Below are 25,303 nucleotides of genomic sequence, written 5' to 3'. Positions count from 1 at the left end.
CGGTAGTGGGCTTCAACCTTACTAAGGTATCTCATTTTTCCAGTCAAAAGAAGCCAGCGAATCTTTCCTCCTCCGACGTAAAAAAAGACGAATAATTACTCGGCGGATATAAACATTTTGGGAGTCTTAAATACGTCAGTTTTCACGATGAGCGGGATCCCCGGGACTGCCGTCGTCCAAGTGACCAATCTGTCTTCCGCGGTGAGCAGCGAGCAGCTGCGCACTCTCTTCGGCTTCCTCGGGGACATCGAGGAGCTGCGGCTCTACCCACCCGAGTAAGAGCGATGTGCGGCGGCTCGACAGGATCAGGCGACACCGCGGCTGTGCCGCTCGCGCTTGGTCCTCGTTATAAAAGAATTCCTAAAACCAACATATAACGACGTCACAGGTGATTGTTTTCAATCTTTATAATTTCCTCCTTTTTGTTGCCCTCCCTTTAGCAACACCACACTCTCCTTCTCGTCCAAAGTGTGCTATGTCAAGTATCGAGAATCTTCCAGTGTTGGTGTGGCGCAGCATCTCACCAACACTGTTTTTATGGACAGAGCCCTCATAGTTGTACCCTGTGCCGAAGGTGAGTTCGAACTAAAGGCCTCAAAATGTCTGTTGACTTCAAAATGACCTTCCTTTCTATTCAAATATTCGCTCTTGCGGTTGACTTGTGGCAGTTTCTTAATTGGTTATTACTGAATAGCATGCGTGCACGTAGCTTTTACGTTCCATTGTGTGGATGCTGAAAGTCACACACTCCCAACCCCTTTCCGCAGTATAAATGACTTTCTCAGTTTCAATTATTTTAATATTCGAAATGCACGACGACTTCCGGTCAAGGCAACATGGTGCAGTCGTGGTTAGCACGTCAGCCTCACAGTTCTGAAGTTCGGGGTTCCAAACTCAGTTTCCTGAATAATGTGTGGCGTTTGCATGTTTTTTTCCCCAGTACTTGTTTCTTTTCTCAGAGCACTCTTCCAAAACATACATATTAGGTTCACAGAAGACTCTAAATTGTCCATCAGTGAGTGTGAATTCTCTACAGTCCTTGCCACAAAGCTATCCCAGGTTAATTCAAAACAAAATTGTCCAGTGATGCTAACATGAGTGTGAATGGTTGTTTGTGTATGTTGTTTGTCTCTATAAGGGCTGCAATTGCCTGGCAACCAGTCCAGGGAGTACCCTGGCTTGCACTTAAAGTCAGCTGGGATAAGCCTCGAAAAAAGCAGGCTAGAAAATGGCTGGATGGATACTCATTACACTTGACTACATACTGTACAACACATTGCAAGACTAATATGGTGAACATTCATTGTTTGCATGTTTTCTGGGTCAAAGTGACCTGTGGGTGTTTTTGGTGTCGTAAAGAAAGCGGTTAAAAGATGGTGTACGTTTCACTTCCTTAGCCGTACAGATAGTGTGGACTAGGGCTGAACGATTTTTAAAAATAATCATCTTTTTTCCGATTTAATATGCACTTCTTTCTTCAGGGTCTTCTTCCCATGTATTTGTTAAAAGGGGATTCAACCCAAACTTGCCATAATTGAACCCGTATTATAATAAACAATCTAACGTTTATTATAGATAAGATGTTTTAGTCTTATAGGTTAGGTTCATGCTAAAATAAAGGCAAATGAACCATGAATTGACATGAACATGTTTATCTACTTCCGAACGTATTTAGACGCGAGAAAGATAAATAAATGAAATATACATCAGGAGTAGACTAAAATAAAGCATACCCACCAAAGCTCCTAATACGCCATAACCTGTTTTTGTGGGGGGGCACTGCTACCTCCTCCAGTTTTTTTCCCTCCTCCCCCTGTCAGCAACACAAAAGTAGACGTTGCTACCTGGACGGACTTGATTAATTTGGCTTTTTGTTTGTTTTCTGTGTGATTATGTGTGCATATCAGATACACGACCACACTACTAAGCCTGAGTCATTGAGGCATTGTTAACCAGGCCTACGTCCTCGATGACGGGGCAGGGGGGCCCCACGAGGCGTCAGTGATCATGAGACCAGGAGCCCTCCAAGATGGACACCTTGTCTCTCTTTTTGTTTTTTTTTTCTTTTCATACATTTTATCCCCCCACCCCATGTTCAACTTCTGCTGTCTCAAAAAGGTGGTTCTCTCTCTCTCTCTCTCTCTCTCTCTCTCTCTCTCTCTCTCTCTCTCTGTGTCTGTCTGTCTGTCTGTCTGTCTCTGGAGCGTCCGTGTTTTTATATTTGTTTTTTTGTTGTTATTTTTATTATAGTGGTACCTTGACTGACAGGTTCCATTTACACCATGAAATTAATTGATACTCTATTAATTTGTTCAAGCACCCCCCCCCCCATTATAATGTGAAGAACGAAACATTTTGTGATCATGATAATTTCAGGGGGCATTATGTTCCTTCTTCTGGTGTGCGCACCTTGGCCACCAAGGGGCAGTTTTATACACGCATACCTGTACATATAATCTTTGATGACGAGACCTGAGGAAGACTGTCACAAGTAAACTGCAGTGATATTGGTTGTTTTTCGCACAATTGAAAGAAAATGTTCCTGTGAATATTATTATATACTCTGTCTTTATGTGTTGCTCCACCTTTTTTTTCTCCAAATATCATTTGTTTAAAGGATAATAATGTTAATACTCCGGCAAAGATAAGCTAATTTTGTTCGCTCTTCTGACTTTTGCATTGCGCTAGCATCAAGCTAGCCAACTTTCTTAAGATGAAGTTATGTGGTTTGGTTTCAATAAGTCAAGGCACCACTGTCTTATTATTATTATTATTATCATTATTGTCCAACCCTCCCGCCCCCCCATACACCCCTTATCTCTCTCTCTCTCTCTCTCCTGCTGCAGCTTGTTTGTGATTGAGCCGGCATGATGATGCGGCGGGATGCTAAGAGGGAGGATGACTAACACTTGCTTCTCTTGTCGTTGCCGTAGTGACAGAGAAAGCGAGCTAGAGTGAGAACATCTTCTGACCTCTTCTCAAGCCCACTCGGACGTTTTGTAGCTCATGTGGATGCTCGCCATTATGATTAAATAGTCTTTAAATTGATGATGATGATGATGTGTGACGCAGACCTGATTTCAATGGAACACGGCGGTGCCGTCGTCGGGCCTGTGTCACCAAGCCACCGTTGCTGACTCGTGCGACAAACTGCACAATTATAAAGAGTGTACCTAATGAAGTGGTCCATCTCTTCATAGCTCAGAAGCTTCATATGTTACCGCCGTTACTATGGCAACAGTGTGCTTGTTGGCACAGGCCCCCTGCTCCGCACCAAGGAGAGCAAGATAGTTTGTTGTTGTCGCTGCGTCTAATGTGTGTTTACCGCCATCGCCGGGATTGCCTTGTGTTGCCATCTCACAAACACACGAGCACACACACTTGTCCCCGCAGCATTGAGCACACATTTCACAAGCAACATATTTCAAGTTCAGGTGATCAACACATCCAAAAAGTGTTGACACACAGCGATGGTAGAGTATTTTAGCTTGTGGTAAGATAAACAGTTAAGATATTAGAAGACGTGTCTACTCTGTGTGTGTGTGTATGTGTGTGTGTGTGTGTGTGTGTGTGTGTGTGTGTGTGTGAGAGAGAGAGAGACAAAGGCGCGGGGATGTTTTGTTTTTGCTGTTTTTGGAGCAGCTGCTATTTGTGTGTACCCTGCAGGGAAGATTCCGGAAGAGGCCAAGGCCTTGTCGCTTTTGGCACCCTCTGCCCCCGTGCACAGCTTGCTCCCCGGCAGGGGTCTGCTCCCCATCCCAACACCCACCCCGCTGCAGAACGTGAGTTGTACACAAGCTTCTTCCGCATTGTATATATTACCATGGGCAGCTGTCTCATCAAAGCTAATGCTAAGCATGGACATTAGCTTAGCATTGCCGTAATTAGCAGTGGGCTCAAAATGGACAATCCTTCCTCCAATCAGTCTTTTAAATCAAGGTTCCCCTGTACATCCCAACCGGAAATGTATATTAGCTATTCTGGCCACTCTGGTTAATTGTACCTTGTACTGTACCCTACCGCCACGTGCACGCAGTTGAGCCTCCCCCTGGTGGGCCATGTCACCACCCCCCTGGACCCCGCCGCTGCCTCGCTCCCCCAGCCTCCCCTCATGGGCAACGTGGACCCCACCAAGGTGGACGAAATCAGGAGGACAGTCTACGTAGGCAACTTGAACTCACAGGTGAGTCCTGGCCATTAACAGATCAACCAATCACCGCTGTCACACAGAGTTTGTGGGAAAAAAATGGCGATCGCCTCCAAGATTTGCGTGCAGTGAAATCCCCTGTGTTGTTGTAATTTGATGGTGTTCCGTTTACAGACGACGACGGCAGAGCAACTCCTGGACTTCTTCCAGCAGGTCGGCGATGTGAAGTTTGTGCGCATGGCGGGTGATGAGACGCAGCCCTCGCGCTTTGCTTTTGTGGAGTTCGTCGAGCAGGATGCTGTCGCCCGGGCGCTCACCTTCAACGGCGTCATGTTTGGAGACCGGCCCCTCAAGTACGTACAGTTTTTCCTGGCTCAAATTGAGGCAGATTTGGTCCCGTAAATCCAATTTGTGTAAACTTGAGAGCTTTTCGGATTTCAGCATATGAGGTGGTGTATTTGTGTAAAAGGAGGGTGTGGCTTAAGGAGATCACACACACTAGATCAGTTAGTTTATGACCCGTCTCTTGGACTCTTGTGGGTACAGCACACCCTTGTCAAGGCATCCTATTATTCCAATTAAAGCTCAAAATAATGCTGGTCAAATAATTCTGAAGGTCATGACCCTGGTTAATGACGGTAAGCAGATGTCATTCATTTTGATACCGTCAGGGTGAACCATTCCAACAACGCCATCGTGAAGCCTCCCGAGATGACGCCGCAGGCCGCCGCCAAGCAGCTAGAGAGTGTGATGAAGCGCGTGCGCGAGGCGCAGTCCACCATCGCCGCCGCCATCGAGCCAGGTATGACGGCGGCCCACGTCCCGAACCATCGTCGCTGTCGGGGTAATCGGTTCGCCGTCTTCTGTCATCCACAGCGGAGAAGGAGAAACGCTATGCTGCTCACTCTGGGAGAACACGCCGCCCGTCGCGGTCCCGATCTCGCTCCGGCTCGCGTAGGAGATCACGCTCCAAACACGGGTGAGGCGTCCCTTTTTCAAGGGCTTTCCTGGCTCAAATTGACATGCACGTGCTTGTGTCAAATAAGTACGCAATGTGAGTTTAGCACTCTCTGTAATACACAAACTAAACTAGCTTTGTTGTCTGTACTGTGCTTCATTCAACAGAAAAAAATATTCTTTTAATGGTTTCAGGATATGTTACAATAAGGCCGATACTATTGTTCCTCTGTCGCCATGTTCTGACCACCTTTGTGCTTCCAGACCGCCGCAGAAGTGGCCAAGGAACAACGCACGCGCTTCCCGAAGTGGCCATGGTAGGCGCTCTCGCTCCAGAGACAGACGGCGGAGCCGAAGCCACTCCAGGTGGGTCCGGAATGCTCGCGCCGTTCTGTGGAAGGAACACATTTTTGACCAGAACATGCAACTCACAGGGTCCGCCGGCGGAGTCGGGGGCACTCGAGGAGCCCTCCCAGAAGGGCCAGGTCGCCCTCTCCAAAGAGGTGACTTTCAAGCAGTTGAATATGAAAAGATACAACCAAAACTAAATGTTCACCGCCTTGTTCTGACTTGGGTGTTTTCAGGATTAAAAAGCGACGCGAGCGCAGCCGAGAAGCACGGGAACGCTCTTCATCGAGGAAGAGGAGCCGTAAGGACGAGGAGCGGCCGAGAGGCAAGAAAACGCACAAGGTAAGTCGGGCACATGTTAGCCTTTTTTGCACATCGTTTACACAGGGCAGTAATCCCAAATTAATAGTAAAAAAAAAAAGTTAATTGAAATGTTTATAAATGCCACAAGATGGCGCCAAAGCACTACAGAAGCCTGCATAATAGAAGCCCCTACATTCACTTCAACAAAGCCCTTTGAGTCGAGGATGCCATAAGATGGATGTCACCAAGAAGGCCGTCTTTGATGTGCAGTGTGAAAGGGGCTACAGTTGGCTTACGATTGCGATCTGACATGGACACTGTGTGGAATGTTTCAGGTAGGACGGGATTACGACAGAGAGGCCTCGCCCTGCGAGGACGCCCGCTCGCCCCCCTTCACGCAGCACAACGGTGTCCACAAAGCACGCAGCGACGGGATGTCCGTTTGACAGCGCCCGACTGACTGACTTAAGTTGTCACTCCCCCCACCCCCGCCCGGAGGGCAAGTGAAGCGCCACAATGTCCTATTTTTGCATCTCGGGAAGCAGCGGCGAGCGTGTGAAATGGCGGTACGTGTCGCGCAAAGTTTCGGCGCGTGCTCACAAAATTGGCGGTTAACGGTGAGCCTCACTTGTCCGTTTTGGCAGCTTGAAAGGAAGGAAACACCCGTGTTTCCTGCTCGAGGCGTGGCGTTTACGAGGAGGCTTTATTTCCTGTTTTTATGGGCACGTTTACTGTTTTTAGTCCTTGTTTTGTTGCGCAGTTGTAAAAGAAAAGTGCGTGTCGGTTAACGGTGAGCCTCACTTGTCCGTTTTGGCAGCTTGAAAGGAAGGAAACACCCGTGTTTCCTGCTCGAGGCGTGGCGTTTACGAGGAGGCTTTATTTCCTGTTTTTATGGGCACGTTTACTGTTTTTAGTCCTATTATTCCAACTGTTTGTTGCGCAGTTGTAAAAGAAAAGTGCGTGCGCGAGTGTGTCGGAGGAGGGTGGTAAACCTAAACTGATAACGGCCTCGGATGCTGGTGAATCAAATTGAACACCCCATATTGTATGTCGGTACTTTTCACACAGAACAGCCAACACTGGAAAAATCTGGCTTTGATAGGCGTTTTGAAAGGGGTGTCAAACTTCACGCCCCGGCCGTGGATCCTGCCTGTGATCCTTCTCCTGGATTCAACTGGCAAGTTGACTTCCCCTGCTGTTCTTTGTCAACAACTTTCACGCAAAACAGCAATACTGTGGAAAAACTTGCTTAGACAGCCATTTACAGTTAATACTTGACACTAAAAAAAACAAAACAAAACTTTATCCTGCTTCTGTTACGCCTATGGTCCGACCTATCGGAAGCTGGCAAATGGATGGGTCGACCGCTACTTCCTGTCCATGTCATTACATTTCACACAGAACAGCAACACCAGGAAAAGACTGCATTTGACAAGCAGTGTGAAAGGGGTTTCTGATCTTAAAACACGAAAACACAGCCTCCGTCCAGTCTCGACTACTGCCGAAGCTGGCAACCTCTGAAGGACTTCATCCCCATTCTCATGTCAGTACCTTTCAAGCAGCAGAGTGACACTGGGGTAAGAGCCAGCTTTTGCTGTTTTAGTTCTAAACATTTTTGTGACACTGTTATAAAAAAAAAAAAAAGTGTTGTCCGTGTCAGACAAGGAAGTGACGCAGCGAACGTAAAGTGCCTACGCTGCCACTGTACAAAATATCGGAAACGTTTATTTACATAGCATCTAGCGCAAAGCATCGGTTACTAAAGACAAAGTCAGTATTGTCATAAATCCACAAATTATTTGATTTCTTCTATTTTTTTAAAAGAGAGCACTGATGTGATTGTGAATTTGTTTCATGTCCACAAGCTTCTATTTGACGTGATGTTTGAGTAAAAAAAAAAAAAAACACCAAAAAACGCATTTTTAAACAAGTGATTTTTTTTGTGCTTCATGCATCGCCCCCTGCAGGATTGGAGAACGATTGGATTTAATTCCTGGATCACGGTTGTGACAAATACACGTTTTCCATGCCCATCAAACGTACACGAGTGTGCACTCGACGCTAAACTGCGTCACATAGCCTTGCGCGTGAGCGCCCCTTCTTTGCCCATCATCAGCTGCTGGATGACGTCCAAGCTGGTGTATCCGCTGAAGGGGGCGGCTAAGGGAGCATCATGGGAGCTCACCACGCTCGCCTCATCAACGGCAGCCGAACGGCAGCAGGCCGATTGCTGGCATTTGGAAGGCGGCACTCGGAGCTCCACGACGAGCAGTCTGTCCACGATGCATTCTTCCAGCTTGAGCGTTTCGACGCGCTGAAGGAGCTGAAGAATACAACAAAGCATCAATGGAAGCGAATGGTGGGATTGGGTAGATTTTTCAGGGATCAACTTGAGTCATTTTCTGAGAAATTTTTACTTTCACTACATTTGAAAACACATTTGTACTTTGTACTCCTTACTGTGGTCAAATAAGCCCGATGCGTTTTTGGAGCTCTGAGAATGAGAACACTTTGTAAAAATACGACAGCGTAAACAAATATCAAGTCAACAATGATGGAGAGCATGATGTTCTATTAGGTTTATTAAAAAAATAAATAACAGACAGCAGCGACATGGGGGCATGTGAATCAGGTAGTGTATGACAAAGACGCAACAAATTAAGGGAAACAAAAGAGAATGATTCATGGCCGTTATGTTCCACCCTAAAAACCACCCTGTTCTCATGTTAGAAAAGTTTCCTATAACCTGAAAATAACAGGTAAAGTGTATTGTTTCAGTTATCATGAGCTAACTTTCCATCTTTTTTGTTTTGCTCATGCAGCACCTGTTGCGTCAGAATTAAAGGCACTGTGGCAAAGCTGGCCCATATTTCACTCCCAAAAAACCGATGTGTTTTTTTTTCCATCAGGAAAATGAAAGTAGCGTGCATTTTCAATGTTATCCATTTATTTTGGAATGGGGGGGGGGCACCATAAAGTGTACCAGGAAGGATTGCCGAGCCTCAGTAACTAACTCTGCGACAGCCCCACAACTTCGGCTCCGGAGCAGTGTGGCCATGGATTCTGGCTCAAGTAAGCCAATTTCTTTCACACCTCGACCAAAACACTTCTAAGTCAGAATTCTTGACGTGATTGGGGGGAAAAAACGGGTGAAGAATGTGTTTTCAGAAAACTACGACTAATCAAAACTCAGGCACATCTCTACCTATGCTCTCCTGTATTCACGACAAGACACTTACCGGTTGTGTGGGTGCACCGAGTTTCTGCATGGATTTGCTCCTTTCAGGGTTGGGAATATTTGGCCAAAAGACAACTTTGGCCCTGCTTGGTGGACAGGGAGTAGGCAAAGTTGATTTCGTGTTGCGTTTTCCTTTTGACTGTACAGGTGTGTGCGTTGTGTTTTACCTTCTGAGGAGGGGCGTCACCAACATGGCGGTCATCAAAACAAGGGTGGAGATGGTGAGAAGTACCGCGAGGTTAATGGAACCTCCACGTCGCGTCTCCACCAGCCTGGCGGCGCTCCGGATCCCCGGCCCGCACCGTGTGAATCCGGACACCTGGACCCGGTATGCCACCCCGCTACGGAGACCCTCCAGTGTGTAGTTGTGGACCCGCAGCCCCACGGTAATGTCTGTATGAGAACGTGGCATCAGCCGGCTGCTAATTTTGCAATATATTATCGAAATTCATAATTACTTCCAAAATTCACACTAAAATCTTCTCGTTTGCAACACTCACGGCGACTAATGAAACCTTGGGTCTTACTTCTCTCTAGCTCCCGATCCTCGGCGTAGTGGATCACATAGCCCAGCAGGAACCCGCGCCGGTTCTCCTGCGAGATAGACGACCAGCGTAGCTCCAGAGAGGACGACGTGACGGACACCACGCTGACGTTGGAAGGAGCGCTCACCGGAGCTAACAGGAAACAGGTCTTGACGCAACAGCACTGTAGCGCTATTTGTTGCTTGTGTATCAATACTGTACTGAAATGGATTCATACCATCCCGATATCTCTATTTGATATTGGTGTATTTATACTGAGATCACAGTATTGGTATCTGATGCTGCCGTATCGTTACCGATACCTAATTGACATTGTGTAGCAATGGCCATATTACTAATCAAGCGTGGTGTATAAATAGTGATATCCAGATGTCTATATCATATGCCAGCATTTCGATACCTTCAGCACGGCTTTGCTCCAAAATGTATGTGTATCAATACAAAAGTCGCAGTCTTCATATTTGACACTGCTGTTTAGATCCTGAAACCGCAATGTTGCTATTCCATACTGGTCTATCAATACTGAACTTACACAATCACTATTTGACAATGATTTGGCAACGCTGACAACATGATATCACGATGCGATGGTGGTGAATCAATCGCAAGATCGCTGACCGAGAACACAGTACTGCTCTTTAAGGCTATCGAAACTAAGACTGTGATATTGCCACGCGATAACACTTTAAGTGCTGGTCTTACGTGACATAGATCACTATATGTCTACTGGATGCAGTTGCCTCGACACGGAGATTGCGAAATCCACATTGATACTTGATAAATATTTTTAAAAAATAAAATAAAGACGCTTACATCCTTCCCGGAAGTAGAAGCGTGCTTTGGCGTAGGTGGCCTCCTGGCTGTTATTCACTTGCTTAAGGTTGCATGTTTGCTGTTGGTCACGCACGTGTAGCCAGACGTCATAGCTGGTGTAAGCCCGCAGTCGCTCTGGAAGCAGAAAGCTAACAGTCAAAACAACTGTACTACGATGGTTACAAATACATTGAATATGTATTGTATTGTATATCAACATACGATAGTACAAGTGTCACCTGGGATATCAAACAGCGTCCAGAAGTTGATGACTTCCTCATAGAAGGATTTATAGAACAGCTTTGGTGGATGTGGTCCATGGGTGGCACTCCACTCCAGACAGAAGCACTTGTACTTCTTGACTAAGTCGTCCTTCCACACCACAGTGAAGGTGGTCTGGTTGTGGACACGCACGCTCAGTCTACCGCCATCATCAGAGACGCTGTCATCGTCTTCTGGAACACACATGTTTCGGGATTGTGATACCATTAAATTGTGATATAGCAGACATCAGTATCGCGATTTCTGCATGAAGAACCCAGCATCAATGACCAATATTGTCATCTTCGTATTAATACATCTGCATTGAATAGAGGTATTGATGTTTCAGTATCAACAAACTGGTGTCCAACCAGGATAATCGTATCAAGATATCGATGTCAAATATTGATATAGTGATCTTTGTATCACGATACCAACATCAAGTCGTGATACTGCAACGTTGTTATGGACATGCCAACATGGGTTAGTGACATCAAAATCTCAGTAAAATTACCCTGGCGTCAAATTGTGATGTTGGTATTGACACACCGGTGATATCATGAAATGGTCGACATTAGCCTAAAATGGCTAACAGCCATCTGGCACCATTAGACTGACCACGCGGTGGCATCACCGTGATGTTAGCAGCCGGCGACACGCTGACATTGTTGAAAGCAGAGACGTGGACTTGGAAGGCGGAGTTGGACAGCAGTAACCTGATGGGCGGCCGTGGTACGCTGAGGACCTCCCGGGGAGGCTCCCCTGACACTTTGGCCACAGACACATTAAAGCCGTCATGTCCCTCCAAGAACTGAAAAGAAAATCAAAATCTGTTTATATGAACGAAGGTATGTTTGTTTGTTTGTTTTTTTTTAAACTTTGTTTCAATATATATTAACATTCATATGCTAAACTAAGCTGTGCTACATTGTTATGTTTTGCTAAGATAATGCTGTGCTATGCAATACCGTTATGCTGTGATGAAATTATGCTAGCTATCCTATGCAAAGTTATGCTTTGTCAAATAACTATACCGTCCATGTCAGCGAGATAATTCTTTGTCCTCCTCTGTCGGCCATCTTGTTTTCCATTACGTGGAGGCCGAGTGGCGGACTGGTCAGCTCTGATGATGCGTGAATCAATATTAATAATAGTCATAATGACACATGGGGTTTATCGTGTACCAAAGATGATGCTTCACCCGGCGGGAGCGTGTAAACATGACTCCATGGACACTGAGAGCACTTGTCGTTGATCTCGCAAGCCACTTGAACCTCAAGCACCGGCAAGCCTTTCACACCCGCCAGATGACACCCGGCGGCACCCTGGCAACACGTCTACACCGCAGGGGGAGAAAAAAAATGTTCGAGATGGCATCCAGATCTTAATATTAGGGTAAGCCAAAAGTAGCAATGAACTTCCTTCCTCACTTCCTTCAATCCTCTACCTTTTCCTTCAGTTTCTTCCTGCATTTCTTCCTCTTTCTCTCACCCGTTATTTTGAGAACTGTACACCTACTTTTAACCACTCCACAGTGTACACAATCACTGAATAATTGTACCTAGTGGAGTGTCCAAAGCGTGCATGTTTTTTTGGTTTTTGATGCAAACTACGTAACGTAGCATGACACACATAAAATAAGTTTGATGGAGCCGATAAGCCAAAGAGGAAGCTGCCTTACCACAGCAGCGCAAAAAAAAACTGCTAGAAAATAAGCAAGCAGAAAACAATGAGGCCAAAATATGACAGCCATAACACAACAGCCATCATGTCGTTAGCAATATCGTTGACTTGGTATCGACTGCCGACATCGAATGCCGTCTGTGTCAGTTCATAAAAAATCACAGCGATACCGTCTTCTCTGTATCGATACACCAGCTTTAAGTTTTGATATCGTGCTCTCCGTGTCAATGCACCTGCATCAAATTTTGAGTAGAAAATAACAAGATATTGAAAAAGGAAAATTGTTAGCTATTAAATCAACCTGGTGCCATTGTCCATCGTCATGGCGATGGGGGTAGTCACGGTGGTCTGTGACCTCTTTGTGACGCACGCAGACAGATGTGATGACCTTGGCGTCGTCCGGACTCCACTGAGCTCCGACGTTGACCCAACCGTGCGAATGACGCCTAAAAGTGACGCGTCGCGGTGGACCGCAGCGCACTGAAACACGGCGACCGTTAAACATAACAGACATGACCTCCGCCCCCCCCCCTCCCAAAAAAAAGTCAGTGTAAATGAAAGTTGGCAGAAGAACCTACGGAGGTTGTTGTAATGCGTTGTGACGATATCTTTGGAGCATTCGGATCCGATCTGTTCCAGAACCTCCACGGTCAAGTTATGTTTGAACACTCGGATGTTTGTCAACGTGTCCTCCGTGGTCTTGTACACTCTACAGTATCGGTCTTTCCTGATGGAAGTCACAAAGCTTTCAATCAAAATCTTTGCTTGTTAGTCTTTTTGTGCTCTCTGTTATTTTGAAGTATTTTGTGGACTTGATTTATTTTTTTATAGTTTTTTTTTTAATCGTTTTTGTAATGTATATGCTGTTTTGTAAAATGTGTTTTTTATGATACTGTCGTTCTTATACGGTTTTTATTTTATTTATTTATTTTTTGGGGGAGGCTGTTGTTTTTTTGGAGGTGGTGGTGTTGTATTTGTTTTTGACAATTCAGCACCACTTACTTTTGCCGGATAACAAGGGTGAACTTCGCCTGCTCTTCCCTGGCTGCTCCACGTCTCCAATGACATGTTATCAAACCCTGAGAGTGAAATTTTCCAAAACATTCCATGCCAGCAACACCACCTGACCCAAAAATAAAACATTTAAAAAGTAACTTTCAGTCCACAGCCTGACTTTTTGGGTGATGACTCGTTAGTTACCCGGCAAGGCAAGGCGGCAGTGCTTGTACTGGGATGTGTGATTATCCGACCTGCAAGACACTGAAACAACACCAAAACATCATTATGCCTATATGCTAAATAAGAGGCGTATACATTAAAGCTAGTGCAGCTACACTACATCAGTGGTGGATAACCCATTACAGATTACACCAATATATTATTACGTGAGGGGTCTACAGACGTCAAATGTGACGCAAGAAATATTGCATTGTTGAGGTGCATGACATTTAATATGATCTGAATAAATGTAAAATATGTCAACGGTACAGTCATGTCAACATGATACATCAGAGGAGTAGATCGATAAAATACAGTACAGTTGTGGTGTATAGACATTAAATGTGTCAATCCGATGAATTAGAGGTATATTTGTGTGGGTGCGGGTGTATGGTACCCAGACATTAAACACCAAAGCCCACCTGGTTTAATCTGTCCTGACGAGCACACCACGCATGACTCCAGAATCACACCTGAGACCCCCCCCCCAAAAAAAAATAAAACCAAACAAATCCAAAAGTTATGTATATATGTATATAATTTAAAAAAATATATATTTGTATTTATATAATCATGAATGGGCTGCAGGAAATGAATGTGACTCACCAATGAGAAGAAGTCGAAGCTGGCAGTGTTTGAGAAGCTCACACAGACGTCCAAACATGCTCCTGATCATGACAACCACACCTAAACGAACATACAAATACAAATTATGATAAGGTCAAGGAGCAAATCCATAGAGTACGTATATGTGAGTTGAAAAGCCATGTGAGTGTGCAGTTTGGATGAAGAAGTTGACTCCCCTGTGTCACAGGAAGTCCTTCAGGCTTCAATGACTTACTCAAATGATTAAATGAAAAAAAAAAAAAATCAACCTGTCAGTCAACATCTTTCTCTTACTCTGTTGCGTCTTAACACATCCCACATTTTTTCTCCTTAATGTGTCATCGTTGACTGGAAACAGTTCAAAATTGTTGCTGTTTAAATTTAAAAAATGATTTAAAAAAAAAATCCCCTTTCTCTATCATACTCGGTATCTGTCAGCATCGTGTGAGGAAAACGTGGGTTTTGACACCCTTTCAAATCTGCTTTACAATCAACGTAGGCAAGACTATTGAGTCCACGAAAGGGAACATTGTGTAAAAAAAAAAAAAAAAAAAAACCCAAACAAAACCCTTCAATCATGAAAATAGATACCCACGTAAATATTTGTCTGAAAATGAAATGAATGGACTTGTACATGAAACCAACCATGAACACTACATTGTCCAAAGGAGGAATACACTTTCAACACTTGAGAAAGGGCCTTAATATGTCAAAATAAAAGAGCCATGTGTGGTCAAGCCTTTGCAAAATGTTTTGTATTGGAATGTATTGAAAATCTGTTAGTCATCCGACGTGGTCCCTGGTGGTCTAGTGGTTAGGATTCGGCGCTCTCACCGCCGCGGCCCGGGTTCGATTCCCGGTCAGGGAACTTAATTTTCGTTTTTTTTAATTGTTGTAATTTAGAACGAAAACATTTTAGTACAATTCAGAGTATTTAACCTCTCGCGTTCTGATCGAGTGGAGGCCGTTTGATATACTATTTTAAAACAATCAAAAAGCCTATCTCCCCGTCGGGGAATCGAACCCCGGTCTCCCGCGTGACAGGCGGGGATACTCACCACTATACTAACGAGGAGTAAATGCGATCCTCCTATTCAGTCATTATCAACAGGTAAAGCTTATACTTTACCGATGAATTACAATGTTGCTTATATGTCGAGTTCATGTAAGGGCTACAATTGATGATACTTTTAAGACCCGACATTGCTTTGTGTGTAGAGTTAAGGTAAGGGTTAGGGGTATGTATGAACTGCAGTCTGGGTGTTGGTAGTTCAATGGGTGATTTCTCGCCTGCCACGTACCCACCAAACCCCAACTAAATACAGCACTTGGTCACACTGCAGGTATTTTTTACTTCTTGTAAGATATTGTCTGCAAATATTTATAAGCATTGGTGGTTCAGTGGTAGAATTCTCGCCTGCCACGCGGGAGGCCCGGGTTCGATTCCCGGCCAATGCAACCATTGTTTTCACTTTTTTTGTGATTTTGATTGGCCACTCTAAATTGTCCCAGTGTGAATGTGAGCACGGATGGTTCTTCGTATATGTATGCCCTGCGATTGGCTGGCAACCAGTTCTGGTTGTACCCCGCCTACTGCCCGAAGACAGATGGGATAGGCTCCAGCACGCCCGTGACACTAGTAAGAATCAAACCACTTCACATGATGGATGGATGGCGTTATATCGTGGAAGGGTTGGAGTTAATAGAGTTCGGGTTATCGATATACGCTTTAAGCGCAGCGTTATATAGTACTTTTTTTTTACTGCTACAACGCCCGTGACACTAGTAAGAATCAAACCACTTCACATAATGGATGGATGGATGGATGGCGTTATATCGTGGACGGATTGGAGTTAATGGAGTTCGGGTTATCGATATATATTCAAGACACAAGCAAAAATGCACTTCCGCTTCAAGCGCAGCGTTATATAGTATTTTTTTTTCATGTTACAATGTAAGCATTGGTGGTTCAGTGGTAGAATTCTCGCCTGCCACGCGGGAGGCCCGGGTTCGATTCCCGGCCAATGCACAGACATTTTTTCTAACTTTCAATCAAGTACAAAATTGTTTGGAGCTTTTTTAACCACTGCAATGCAGACTTCAGAGGTCCCACCAAGACGGCATTTGATGACGTCATCAGTTGGGTCGCCGATCTTCGACATGAATTCTACACAGGTGTGTCGGAACGCTTGGTCGGATACCGTGTCCAACCGCACTGACATTAAAGGAAATACAAGAGAAAATAGAATCGACTAACGCAGATACTTTAACCCGTGACTGTTTGACGCCACAAACACAGTTTCACCATCAACGTCAAGTGTCATCGAATCCATTCAAACAACAACGATTTCAACCCATGGTGAGTGCGCGTTGATATTTTCCTTCGCCAGCATCTTATTGAAAACGTCCGAAAAGAAGGCAACTGATGGAAACAGCAACGTGTTTTTGAAGACGGAACATTGTAGTGTCCACTTGATGTGATTGACTGTTTATAAAGTGGATCGCGTGACAAATTGACACGATTACTTTGTATTAAGGAGCTTCGATGTGGCTACGTGTCCGGATGTTTTAGATGTTACGATGAACGCTTAGCGGTGATTACTGAACAGAGAAACGGAGAATTGACGTGACAGATTATTGAAACGGATGCAGTTGTGGCATAAATTGCGAGATGGATGTCTGACGTGCATGTATGTATGTACATGTGACGATGAACGCTTGTAAATGTCAAGAGTAGATGAAGTGAGCGGAAACGTACGAAACTCTTGTGTTCAGTTTGTTGATTGCATATCGAGATACAGACGCTGTTCGTTGAATAACGAGCGAGCCTACTTTAATAAATTCGCTGTTCACAAATGATAAAAATGGGGATTTTGACTGAACTGTACAAATTGATGATGTTAAGTAAAGCACAACTCAAAATGCCTCGAAGTTGAAATGAAAGAATGTCGAAAATAATTCCAATCATCTCTGCACTGAAAAAAAAAATGGCTGGTGACAAAAATAAACCATCAGAACCAGATAAAGTGAACCCCAAACCAGGTGCTCTTGAAAAGAGAAAACGCAAAGTAACCGAAAAGGCCCTGAAGAATAAAATAGAGGGACTAGTGAAGCAAAGAGCTGCTAAATAGAGACAAATGACATCAAAGATGAATTACATTGAAGCTTTTATCTAAGTGACATATGACAACTTCGAAATAATCACACAATCATACAGTGAGTTCAATAAAATCACTGTGGAATTTGCAGCCCCTCCAAAAACATTTTATGAATTGCTCTCAGAGGAGGAAAGGGATGCGGATCACACGACCTGGTGTCTGCCCAAGGCTGCTCAACTCCATGAATTTGGGGCGGGCCTTAGGAAATGGCATCTTTCAACCATCCCCAAAGTCTCGTAAGCCAAAGATTGACCCCCAAGTCCGCCAAGTATTGTATTTCCGGTGTGAGCATCTTCTCACATGTGCTCCTCAACTCGGGATGGATGTCTTTCCTCACGTTATATCCCAGGATGGACTTCACTCCCAGGGGCTGCCAGGGCAGGAAGCGGCGGTCTCTGATGCGTAGCGCCTCCACCGCCTCTCCACCTTCCAAGCACAATGCTCTCATCTCGGCGTTTCTCCTTCGGAGCTCGGCCACATCCCGCTTCATCCTCTCCCGCCCGTACACCTCCACCTTGTCCCACAAGGTGGCATTGAAGTGTCGGTAGAGCCTCCAGTCAGCGCCATTCCACCCCAAAGCCCTGGCCCTGGATTCTGGGGTCAGACGAGAGACGGATGCGCTCATGCGAGCATTAAGTTTGAAATACAAAATATCCTCCATGCTCCAGCAAAGCGTCTCCTTCAGGAGGATGAGCGACTCGTCAAAATATTCCGCAATGAGCACCAGGTGGAACCTTTGGGACAAACTCTGAATGGCCTCCGTCACGTCGGGATGGTCCGCGTCCAAGTTGTTGTCCGAGCCCAAGTCGAATAAGAGCAAGTTCTTCAAGTAGAAAGCGTTGTAGGCGTGAGCCCTGTAGTAGGTCCGAGGACTCCTGAGGAACTCCTCCAGTTTGTCGCGGCCACCTATTTTCCAAGTAAAGGGCACAGCCCTGTGGTAGTAGTGGAAGGCCGACTCCAGGACGCAGGCTGGATGGCGCAGGATGGTGACATAGGTGGCGTCGGGAGGCAACAGCGCCGCCACCTCAGCGGGTTGCAAGCGCATGTGGTTACACACTACGTTGAAGCACTGGCCGGGTCGGTAGCTCTTCACTTGCCAGCGGCGGAAAGGCGACGGGTAGAAGAAGTCATTGCGGCCGTCGGGGAAGGCGAACTTGAGTTTGTGTTTTTCTCCGAAGCGGAAGAGGATGTTGAGGAGAGTGCTGCTGGCTGTTTTGTGCGTCTTCAGGAACATGATGTTCCCCGAAGGAGCGCACGTGTCCGTCTGGAGCCTTCGAGAAGGCCGGGGAAGGTTCTCGTTGAATGGTTTGCCCAAGTTGAGGGTACAAGTGTCATCTCTGGAAGAAAAGCACAAGCCCCCTTTTACAAAGCGAGCCATCTAAATTGCTATATTATAGAATATTGTACTTATCGAATCCGTAGCTGCTAAACGTTCGGCCTATTACAATTTTTTTTTTTCTCCATTACCTGATGTCCACTTGCGTTGGCAAAGTCAAGCGATATACGAGAACCATGATGTTGGTCAATAGAAGCCAAAGAATGAGGCCTCGCGTTACAGCGGTGCGCTTGTTTCCTGCTACGTGCAACATTTTGAAGTCCAATAGGAAATCCTGAAACGACATTTGATCATTAAAAATAGCCTGGAATATATGAATCGTATAGTGGGCTAACCCTATAAGGGGAGCGAATCCAGGAATAGATAAAAGAAGAGCACTGCTGAGCTCAATGAAACACAACCCCCATGTTTACACTTTCAACATATTTATAGTTGGAGAGGGAAAAGAGCCATGTTTAACACCACACTATAGTGACTTCATATCAGGTTAAAATATCCCAAATAGGTTATCAAAAAGTTGTTTTGGCTATTGACAAATACATTTTGATCAACGTCGTCTCCCTCTGTGATAACTCTCAGTGAGGGTCTTGGCACATTTAATGAAAACAACGCCTCCACCCTCGTGAGGAAGAGCGGCTGGGATAAAGGATGAATGGATTTCCATTTGCCTAAACTAGCATTAGCCATATATTAACCAGAGAAGACGTTTATTTACCTGCATATGAGCGCCGACGCGTTATCAGGTGGTCGTGACTGAGGGAAAATGGGTCAAACATTCCTACATTGTCCTGTCAATGTTCATTGATTGGCTGACACCTAATGACAAAGCACCACAGGCTCCTCCCCTCCCATATTTTTCTCACTACTTTAGTCAATGAACGCCCACCACATAGTTTGACAATCATACTTCAGATATGCTATGCTCTACTAATTCGTATATTCTGGACTGCATCGAGAAACGCGGATTGCCGAGCACCAAACCAACATGCGAACCCCCAATTTTGCTCATTATTATTTTTCATGGATTTAGAAAAAGCAAATTATCTTGTTTCAGTAGTCCAGATGTGAGACAGTGTAGTTTAGATTTATTTATTTTTACTCTTTAAGTATAGCAACTATAGTACACAATACACTTCAGTGGCTTGGTGTCAACAAAGGGGGGGGGGCAGATCATCATCATTGTTTCATGAATGATTCACACGTTTAATTTTTTTTCCAAGTTTTATTCTCGTTTCAATTAAAAGGAATATCTTAACAATTGTACAAAATTCTGATCAACCGGTCGATAGAGCACACGCCAAGTTACAAACATTCAATGTGCCTCATTGCAACATCATTTGATTTCGTTCCATACTCTCTTGCACAAATGAATAAATAAAACGTGTCGGACCGTTATCTTTGTGTGATAACGTCTAATTGGCTCTTGTGCTACTGTGTGAGAAATGACGGGAATATTTGTACCTATATGCTTCGAGTGAAAATGGAACATTTCATCTCCTCTTTAGCTCACGGACATCACTGTGCAACAAATTCAAAAAACAAACAACCGTATGTTTGTGCCCAATATAAATCGGCACAATAATTACACTCCGCACTGATTACACGTACAATTCCCTGCGTCGCAAATGTTGTGCGTACACTTTTAAGGCATGTTGGGGTGAGAGTTAGAGAAGTTTCCAAAAAGTCAGCTTCCACTTCCTTGTCATACTGACTTAAGCCGCTGATAATTGCTTTTACGACAAACACAAGGCCGATGAGGACCTAACTTTTGTCTCTATTTTCTTACCCACGAGTTTATAAACAATACGGGTACCCTTGCTGTAATGTAGTCCCGCCACCAGCCCAAGATGGGGGAAAGGGAGGCCCATGCTCAAGATGGCAGAATGCCGGCAGCAACTGGTGATCCCCCAACTCAGTAGACAGGCTTGTAGAATATTTGCCCCCCGAGCATGCGCCGCTTGAGCTCCTTCCACAGAAGGCTGCGCTCCCGCTGGGAGCCCTTCATGAAGCCGCGGTTCTCCTGAGCGCGGCGGGACAGGTACGGGATGACCTCATCCACTGGCCCGTACGGGACGTATTTGTACACTGGGAAACCCGCCTGACCTGAGGACATAAGTTTTGGTTGAGTCACACCGCCCATGAGGCCAATCGCTGCTTTTAACTGTTTGCGAGTGGATGACGCACTTCACTCTCGCGCGAAAACAAACACAACAGAACATGTGGAAAAAAATGTCATCGGCAAAACAAAATGAGGGAATTTGCCCTCTCGTCCAAAAGTCAGCCGAACGAATGCCCGTGTGTCCCGATACATTTTTTCCTAGCGAGTGTAGGTGTCCCCAAAAAATCGGGGTGGTCGCGACACAAACATCCCCAATGGGTGTGACAAATAGGAACATTTGTCCTAACACCACAAGTGGATCATAATTCAGTTTTTGAAGCAAAAATGGTTTGCAACATATCTTCTCTCAAAGTCCAATTTGTGAAACATATGACATTTATGATCCTTAAGTAAACACTGCTTTCAAGATTATTTATGACAAATTCATTTTGTTTTGGCTCTTAATGACACCCCCAAATCATGAAAAAAGATTTTACCTTGTTTTTTTTAAAAATTCAAAATAACTAAACATTACATAAAACTCATATACATTTAATTGTGTGTCAGACTTCCATTAGCACATTTATAAATGAAGTATCAGAGTTCTAAATTGTGTGCAGGGTAAGGTTCCACGTGCTGCGCTTACAAGAGCATCACTGGAACTGATAACCTCCTGTACCGAGATATCTCCAACAGGCCCCTTTATAAGACGTCCCGTCCACCTTTTTGTCTGAAGGTTCAACCGCTTCAAAGACCACCGAGCGACTTTTGGCGCCGGCGGTCACATAACGGCGTGACGCAAGCCTCCGTATGTTTATTGTTAGTATCAGTGAGGGACGTCGGGGTTAGGACATACCGAGTGGGAAGCTGATCTGGTCACACATGCCGAGCAGCTGTCCAAAGTAAACTTTATTCTCAGCGGGTGACAGGCCCATCTCATTCATCCTGGGGGTGGTGGGGGGGAAAAACACGTTTGTTATGCAACGCCGGACGCAGACGTTCGGAGCGCTTGTCGAGACTAAAACAAACTTCTCCAAGGTGAATTCCACCGTGTCCTCGTTGTGAGTGGCGACCATGATGTTCGATTTGCGTTCGTGCTCAATGTCCTCGAGCAGGTACTCCAGACATCTGCGATTAAAAAATAAAAACATAAGGTTAAGAAATGTACCAAAGACCTCTTACCAGAAGGGACCGCTCACTTGTGGTACATCCTGTTGGTGGCCTCATAGTCGGGATTGATGGGATCCTCGTAGCCAATCTCCGCCGCCCGGGCTCTTTCCTGGTACATGTAGGCCCCGCGCACCAGCTTGGCACCAAAGTACCAGCCCTCCCGCCGAGACAACTCAACGTCCACCGTCACGTTGTCATAGGCCTCCTGGAATCATTTAGGGTTGCTAAGCGCAGACACCGAAGACCTAGCTAACCACCGACCCACCTTGCTTCTTGTCTTACTAGCTTCCTGGCGACCTAGCCGTCTGTCTCTCAGTTCCAAACACAACCCAGCCGTGTTATCTCCACATCTAAACGACCCAACCAGTGTCCTTCCATCAATCCACTCGCCCACTTACCTAGCCACATACCTACAATTTTCGTAACCTTCCTACTTATCGACCTAGCCACCAACTTACCTTTCTTCTAAACTTCCGAGCTACCCGTTAGCTCATTCACCGCCATTGACGGCTATTCAAGTGAAAAGCTCTGTTTTGATACCATGGGCCGGCAGTGGAATGAGTTTTAGGCAACCTGTGTATGTCGTTCACTGAACCATCCGCGTTAGTGATGTTTCAATGGAAAAAAAATGCAGAATTTAAAGGAGAAACTTGTCAGGCTGTACACGACTGTTTCTATCGGCCCAATAAGTCAGTCAGCGATCTGACCTTCAGGTAGCACTGATACGTGTTGAAGATGATTGGCTTCTCCGTGTTGAACTTCCTCTGCATTTCCAGGGTCAGCCGGCTGATCGCGGGCTGGAAGTACGTCTGCTCGGCATCCACCATGAGCCGCACGCCGTGCTTTAAGGCATGCTGACGTCACACAAAAAAAAGAGGAATTGAAACGCTGAGGTATTCATGACAAGACAGAAGTTCAGTTTATCTGTCCTCACCTTGGCCAGGACGTCAACTCTCTGCAGCATTCGCTTCATTTGCCGCTCTTCCTCAGCTGTGAATGTGCTTAGCAGAGGCTCCAGCTGGCCCGTCTGTCAGGTAAAAAAAAAAAAAAAAAAAAAAATTAAATCCTCATATCACCTATGTAGAAATGTGTCCTTCAGAAAATGATTCCGCATTTTATGGCTTTTTTTAAAAAAAAAAAAATCAATTTACCTGAAGATTTGGCACCATGAGAAGATTGGAAATTTTGGTTGTGTCGTCTATCAAACTGTTCCAGTCGAGCAGATCGATGGTTCTGGAAATAAAGACGAATGGAGAACAAGGATGCATTGAAAATTTGTCATCCAGGGACCATGTAAAATGGTTTCTTTTTAATATTTCAAGCTACTCTTACCCCGACAGTCCCAGTTGCTCTCCAGTGAACCAGCTCTCAATGTCATCCTGAGCAGCGACTCCCAGGCTGGTCAAAGTCTCCTACAAAAACATATTCTCATGAGAAAAAAAAACAAATGCACTCACACATTCTTAGAATAAACATCCTTTTGACCCTCACCTTGAGTTGTCCCGGCTCCAGTTTTTGCTCGAGGGCCGTCATTTCTGATTTTCCCTGCTGGGCTGCCAAGAACTTAAAGAACTGCTTCCATTTGACCAAGACTTCAGAAAACTGGAGCTGTGCACAAAATTGGATGGGGATATCTGTCAGAACTGAACATACCAAAAAAATGTAATTTAAAAAAAAAAAAAAAAAAGTCATGACCAATGCTCCGTCAGCCATTTTAGTTTGAAGCAGCCATTTTGGGCAATTTTCAGGGCTCATATTGTTCCAAGTAGCATCATTTGAAAGCAAGTATGCGAGGCAGATGGGCAAAGTTGTTATTTTTTTTAATAATGAGTTGAGTTTACTCACACCGCAGAATGTTTGCAGCAAGATCCTCGGTTGGTTGTTGTGGTGGATTTTGATACTTTGACACGATATCTGGTAGCAGCTCTTTCTGCTTCTTGTCATTGTAGTACAATAACAAGATACTGTATCTGATTTTATTTTGTAAGGCGACGATAACACACTCTGTAGTGAACTTGAAATCCATTTAAAAAAAAAAAAAAAAGTGGCACCCACTTAACCGTACCGCCGAGAGATAATTCCCCAGATAAATGGCCAATGATTGACTGCCGTAGTGAGATAAACCGTCATTACCGAATGAGATAGTCGTGAGGCAATTCCATAAATGCATTTTGGTGAATATGGAGGACATTGTGTTCCACTCACAAGGAACTGCGGGCGTCCCAGGGCTGTCATTTTGATGGCTGAGAAGCCATCTGCCGAAGCTCCACCTGAAAGTTCAGCCGCACATTCACGCTGTCGTCCGTGTAGTTCTGATCCGGTTGCTTACTTAGAATTTGTCATTACCTGAGGCTTTGATGCAGTTGATGAACGTTTCCATCTGGTTGTCGCATTTGACCTCGTCGGCGTAGAAATATGTGCGGGCGCTAATGACGCCGCCGCGTCGGTCGCCGAACTGCCGATGGGCCCTGTACTTCTTCTCGCGGTGAGCAGCATCTAGAGGGGTGAATGGAGGAGACGCATGCGATGCTTACGAAGGCGGAGGCTTTTTTTTTTTGGAGTACGAGTCAAGTATTAATATAGCATCTGAATTTGAAATGAGGAAAAATGATGTGAAGGGGCGCTACCAAGTCTTAAGTCTCAGTATGCTTGTATCTTGGCCCATCTCTGTTTTTCAAAGTTTGGTGATCTTTTAAAAGATTTGCCATGAAAACTGATGGCTTCTCGCAGTTTTAATGATTGAAGTTGCAGTTTGCATTGATTGAAACCGACTTGAGATGTGGCCACTATTTTAGTAAAGGCAGAAGATATGAGACCACTTTCTCCATGTAACCCGAAGCACACTACTTCTCAGAATCAGAGTCCAAATATAACCTATAGCAGGACCATATATTATGGCACGCCACAACATACCATAGCCTGAAAAGTTGTCTGCACAAACTCTCCAGGAACACAAACAGACCAAGAACCAGTCTACACCACTCACTTGGACTTTCTTTCTCGGCTTGGGACACACAGGAACTGCGAAAAAAACAAAGCAAAAGAAAGATCATCACAATCGATGAAAACAACTATTATTAAAGCCATAGCTGCTATCAGCGTTGTCCTCAAGCCAAAAGAATTTGACGCATTGTTTTTTTTTATTCCAAAGGACGACCGCAAACGGTTAACACTCGCACGAGTCGGGACAAACCAATGAGAAGAGAGGGGCCTGTCCTGAATAGCCAATAGTGCGCGAGCTCATGGGTAGTCACTGATTTGTGTCAACACGTTTGTTTGTGTTTTATTTTAATCGTGGCACAGCAAGCGGAACATGCAGCATGTGATGATGACGAATAGGAGGAAACATTGGGGGCATGAAGGAGTCATGGAGTCATATCATTGAAACGCAAGATAAGATGGGGGGGAGCGGGGTTTGGAGC

General features: G+C 45.0%; 4 protein-coding genes, 2 long non-coding RNA genes and 4 other non-coding genes across 21 annotated transcripts in view; 6 read left to right on the top strand and 4 right to left on the bottom strand.

The window, feature by feature from the left end:
• Positions 1 to 25: 25 nt before the first annotated feature.
• On the top strand, positions 26 to 7,384 carry srek1 (splicing regulatory glutamine/lysine-rich protein 1). Of its 6 annotated transcripts, none has more exons than XR_002170260.1 (12): positions 27 to 275; positions 441 to 574; positions 3,667 to 3,782; positions 4,037 to 4,183; positions 4,322 to 4,500; positions 4,819 to 4,949; positions 5,024 to 5,126; positions 5,369 to 5,470; positions 5,539 to 5,607; positions 5,689 to 5,794; positions 6,091 to 6,321; positions 6,824 to 7,384. XR_002170260.1 is itself a non-coding variant. In XM_019887070.1 (11 exons), the coding sequence occupies exons 1-11, from the start codon at positions 148 to 150 to the stop codon at positions 5,970 to 5,972; spliced, it is 1,284 nt and encodes a 427-aa protein (XP_019742629.1). In that variant the 5' UTR covers positions 26 to 147; the 3' UTR covers positions 5,973 to 6,055. The 6 variants fall into 6 exon arrangements, 2 of the variants coding, with proteins under 2 accessions (XP_019742629.1, XP_019742628.1); XR_002170259.1 differs by having other exon boundaries at positions 6,091 to 6,254; positions 6,829 to 7,045; XR_002170258.1 differs by having other exon boundaries at positions 6,091 to 6,254; positions 6,824 to 7,045.
• Positions 7,385 to 7,460: 76 nt separating this feature from the next.
• Positions 7,461 to 14,335, bottom strand: LOC109526046 (interleukin-31 receptor subunit alpha). 6 transcript variants are annotated; one of them, XM_019887058.1, is made up of 15 exons: positions 14,120 to 14,335; positions 13,936 to 13,986; positions 13,496 to 13,555; positions 13,298 to 13,418; positions 12,874 to 13,022; positions 12,597 to 12,775; positions 11,814 to 11,949; positions 11,647 to 11,735; positions 11,231 to 11,423; positions 10,591 to 10,803; positions 10,352 to 10,486; positions 9,494 to 9,670; positions 9,161 to 9,386; positions 8,995 to 9,079; positions 7,461 to 8,078 (listed from the first exon to the last, which is right to left on the bottom strand). In XM_019887058.1, the coding sequence occupies exons 1-15, from the start codon at positions 14,187 to 14,189 to the stop codon at positions 7,827 to 7,829; spliced, it is 2,136 nt and encodes a 711-aa protein (XP_019742617.1). In that variant the 5' UTR covers positions 14,190 to 14,335; the 3' UTR covers positions 7,461 to 7,826. The 6 variants fall into 6 exon arrangements, with proteins under 6 accessions (XP_019742617.1, XP_019742615.1, XP_019742618.1 ...); XM_019887056.1 differs by having other exon boundaries at positions 10,591 to 10,806; positions 14,120 to 14,334; XM_019887059.1 differs by having other exon boundaries at positions 7,461 to 8,069; positions 10,591 to 10,806; positions 14,120 to 14,334.
• On the top strand, positions 8,073 to 10,326 carry LOC109526060 (uncharacterized). Its single transcript, XR_002170263.1, has 3 exons — positions 8,073 to 8,827; positions 9,141 to 9,321; positions 9,531 to 10,326. It is a non-coding gene; the product is annotated as an uncharacterized LOC109526060 (long non-coding RNA).
• Positions 11,870 to 12,816, top strand: LOC109526062 (uncharacterized). The gene is made up of 2 exons (XR_002170265.1): positions 11,870 to 12,007; positions 12,670 to 12,816. It is a non-coding gene; the product is annotated as an uncharacterized LOC109526062 (long non-coding RNA).
• Positions 14,336 to 14,915: 580 nt separating the features above from the next.
• Positions 14,916 to 14,987, top strand: trnae-cuc (transfer RNA glutamic acid (anticodon CUC)). The gene has a single exon. It is a non-coding gene; the product is annotated as a tRNA-Glu (tRNA).
• A 135-nt stretch (positions 14,988 to 15,122) lies between these two features.
• On the bottom strand, positions 15,123 to 15,194 carry trnad-guc (transfer RNA aspartic acid (anticodon GUC)). The gene has a single exon. It is a non-coding gene; the product is annotated as a tRNA-Asp (tRNA).
• Positions 15,195 to 15,506: 312 nt separating this feature from the next.
• Positions 15,507 to 15,577, top strand: trnag-gcc (transfer RNA glycine (anticodon GCC)). Its single transcript has one exon. It is a non-coding gene; the product is annotated as a tRNA-Gly (tRNA).
• Positions 15,578 to 16,077: 500 nt separating this feature from the next.
• Positions 16,078 to 16,148, top strand: trnag-gcc (transfer RNA glycine (anticodon GCC)). The gene has a single exon. It is a non-coding gene; the product is annotated as a tRNA-Gly (tRNA).
• A 1,120-nt stretch (positions 16,149 to 17,268) lies between these two features.
• Positions 17,269 to 19,496, bottom strand: gal3st1b (galactose-3-O-sulfotransferase 1b). 2 transcript variants are annotated; one of them, XM_019887072.1, is made up of 3 exons: positions 19,329 to 19,495; positions 18,745 to 18,887; positions 17,269 to 18,614 (listed from the first exon to the last, which is right to left on the bottom strand). In XM_019887072.1, exons 1-3 carry the CDS (start codon positions 19,332 to 19,334, stop codon positions 17,477 to 17,479), a joined length of 1,287 nt encoding a protein of 428 aa, XP_019742631.1. In that variant the 5' UTR covers positions 19,335 to 19,495; the 3' UTR covers positions 17,269 to 17,476. The 2 variants fall into 2 exon arrangements, with proteins under 2 accessions (XP_019742631.1, XP_019742630.1); XM_019887071.1 differs by having other exon boundaries at positions 18,745 to 19,496.
• Positions 19,497 to 19,828: 332 nt separating this feature from the next.
• The window catches only part of prodha (proline dehydrogenase (oxidase) 1a), a 7,157-nt gene continuing 1,682 nt past the window's right edge, over positions 19,829 to 25,303 (bottom strand). The window contains exons 3-14 of the mRNA XM_019887064.1: positions 24,868 to 24,902; positions 24,228 to 24,377; positions 24,087 to 24,151; positions 23,373 to 23,489; positions 23,214 to 23,293; positions 23,033 to 23,114; positions 22,816 to 22,908; positions 22,589 to 22,735; positions 21,911 to 22,086; positions 21,741 to 21,839; positions 21,568 to 21,656; positions 19,829 to 20,716 (exon numbers count right to left, since the gene is read on the bottom strand). Coding sequence (XP_019742623.1) covers positions 20,526 to 20,716; positions 21,568 to 21,656; positions 21,741 to 21,839; positions 21,911 to 22,086; positions 22,589 to 22,735; positions 22,816 to 22,908; positions 23,033 to 23,114; positions 23,214 to 23,293; positions 23,373 to 23,489; positions 24,087 to 24,151; positions 24,228 to 24,377; positions 24,868 to 24,902 — 1,324 coding nt within the window. The 3' untranslated portion in view covers positions 19,829 to 20,525. The remainder of the gene's footprint in view (positions 20,717 to 21,567; positions 21,657 to 21,740; positions 21,840 to 21,910; positions 22,087 to 22,588; positions 22,736 to 22,815; positions 22,909 to 23,032; positions 23,115 to 23,213; positions 23,294 to 23,372; positions 23,490 to 24,086; positions 24,152 to 24,227; positions 24,378 to 24,867; positions 24,903 to 25,303) is intronic.

The sequence above is a fragment of the Hippocampus comes genome, unplaced genomic scaffold, assembly GCF_001891065.2.
Source record: "Hippocampus comes isolate QL1 unplaced genomic scaffold, H_comes_QL1_v1.1 scaffold54, whole genome shotgun sequence".
In the NCBI taxonomy this organism is placed as follows: Eukaryota; Metazoa; Chordata; class Actinopteri; order Syngnathiformes; family Syngnathidae; genus Hippocampus; species Hippocampus comes.
The sequence above is the reverse complement of the archived record's forward strand: the minus strand, read 5'-3'. Positions and strand labels throughout refer to the sequence as shown.

Excerpts from the sequence above, each read along its gene's own strand:
- LOC109526046 (XM_019887056.1), bottom strand. The coding sequence starts at position 14,189 with ATGATCAGGAGCATGTTTGGACGTCTGTGTGAGCTTCTCAAACACTGC. Across the intron at positions 13,419-13,495 it reads CTGCCGCCTTGCCTTGCCGG|GTGGTGTTGCTGGCATGGAA; the intron begins GTAACTAACGAG and ends TTTTTGGGTCAG. Across the intron at positions 8,079-8,994 it reads TCGGTGCACCCACACAACCG|CTCCTTCAGCGCGTCGAAAC; the intron begins GTAAGTGTCTTG and ends TGTATTCTTCAG.
- srek1 (XM_019887069.1), top strand. The coding sequence starts at position 148 with ATGAGCGGGATCCCCGGGACTGCCGTCGTCCAAGTGACCAATCTGTCT. Across the intron at positions 3,783-4,036 it reads CACCCACCCCGCTGCAGAAC|TTGAGCCTCCCCCTGGTGGG; the intron begins GTGAGTTGTACA and ends ACGTGCACGCAG. Across the intron at positions 5,795-6,090 it reads GAGGCAAGAAAACGCACAAG|GTAGGACGGGATTACGACAG; the intron begins GTAAGTCGGGCA and ends GGAATGTTTCAG.
- gal3st1b (XM_019887071.1), bottom strand. The coding sequence starts at position 18,899 with ATGTCGTTTCAGGATTTCCTATTGGACTTCAAAATGTTGCACGTAGCA. Across the intron at positions 18,615-18,744 it reads CCAACGCAAGTGGACATCAG|AGATGACACTTGTACCCTCA; the intron begins GTAATGGAGAAA and ends CTTTTCTTCCAG.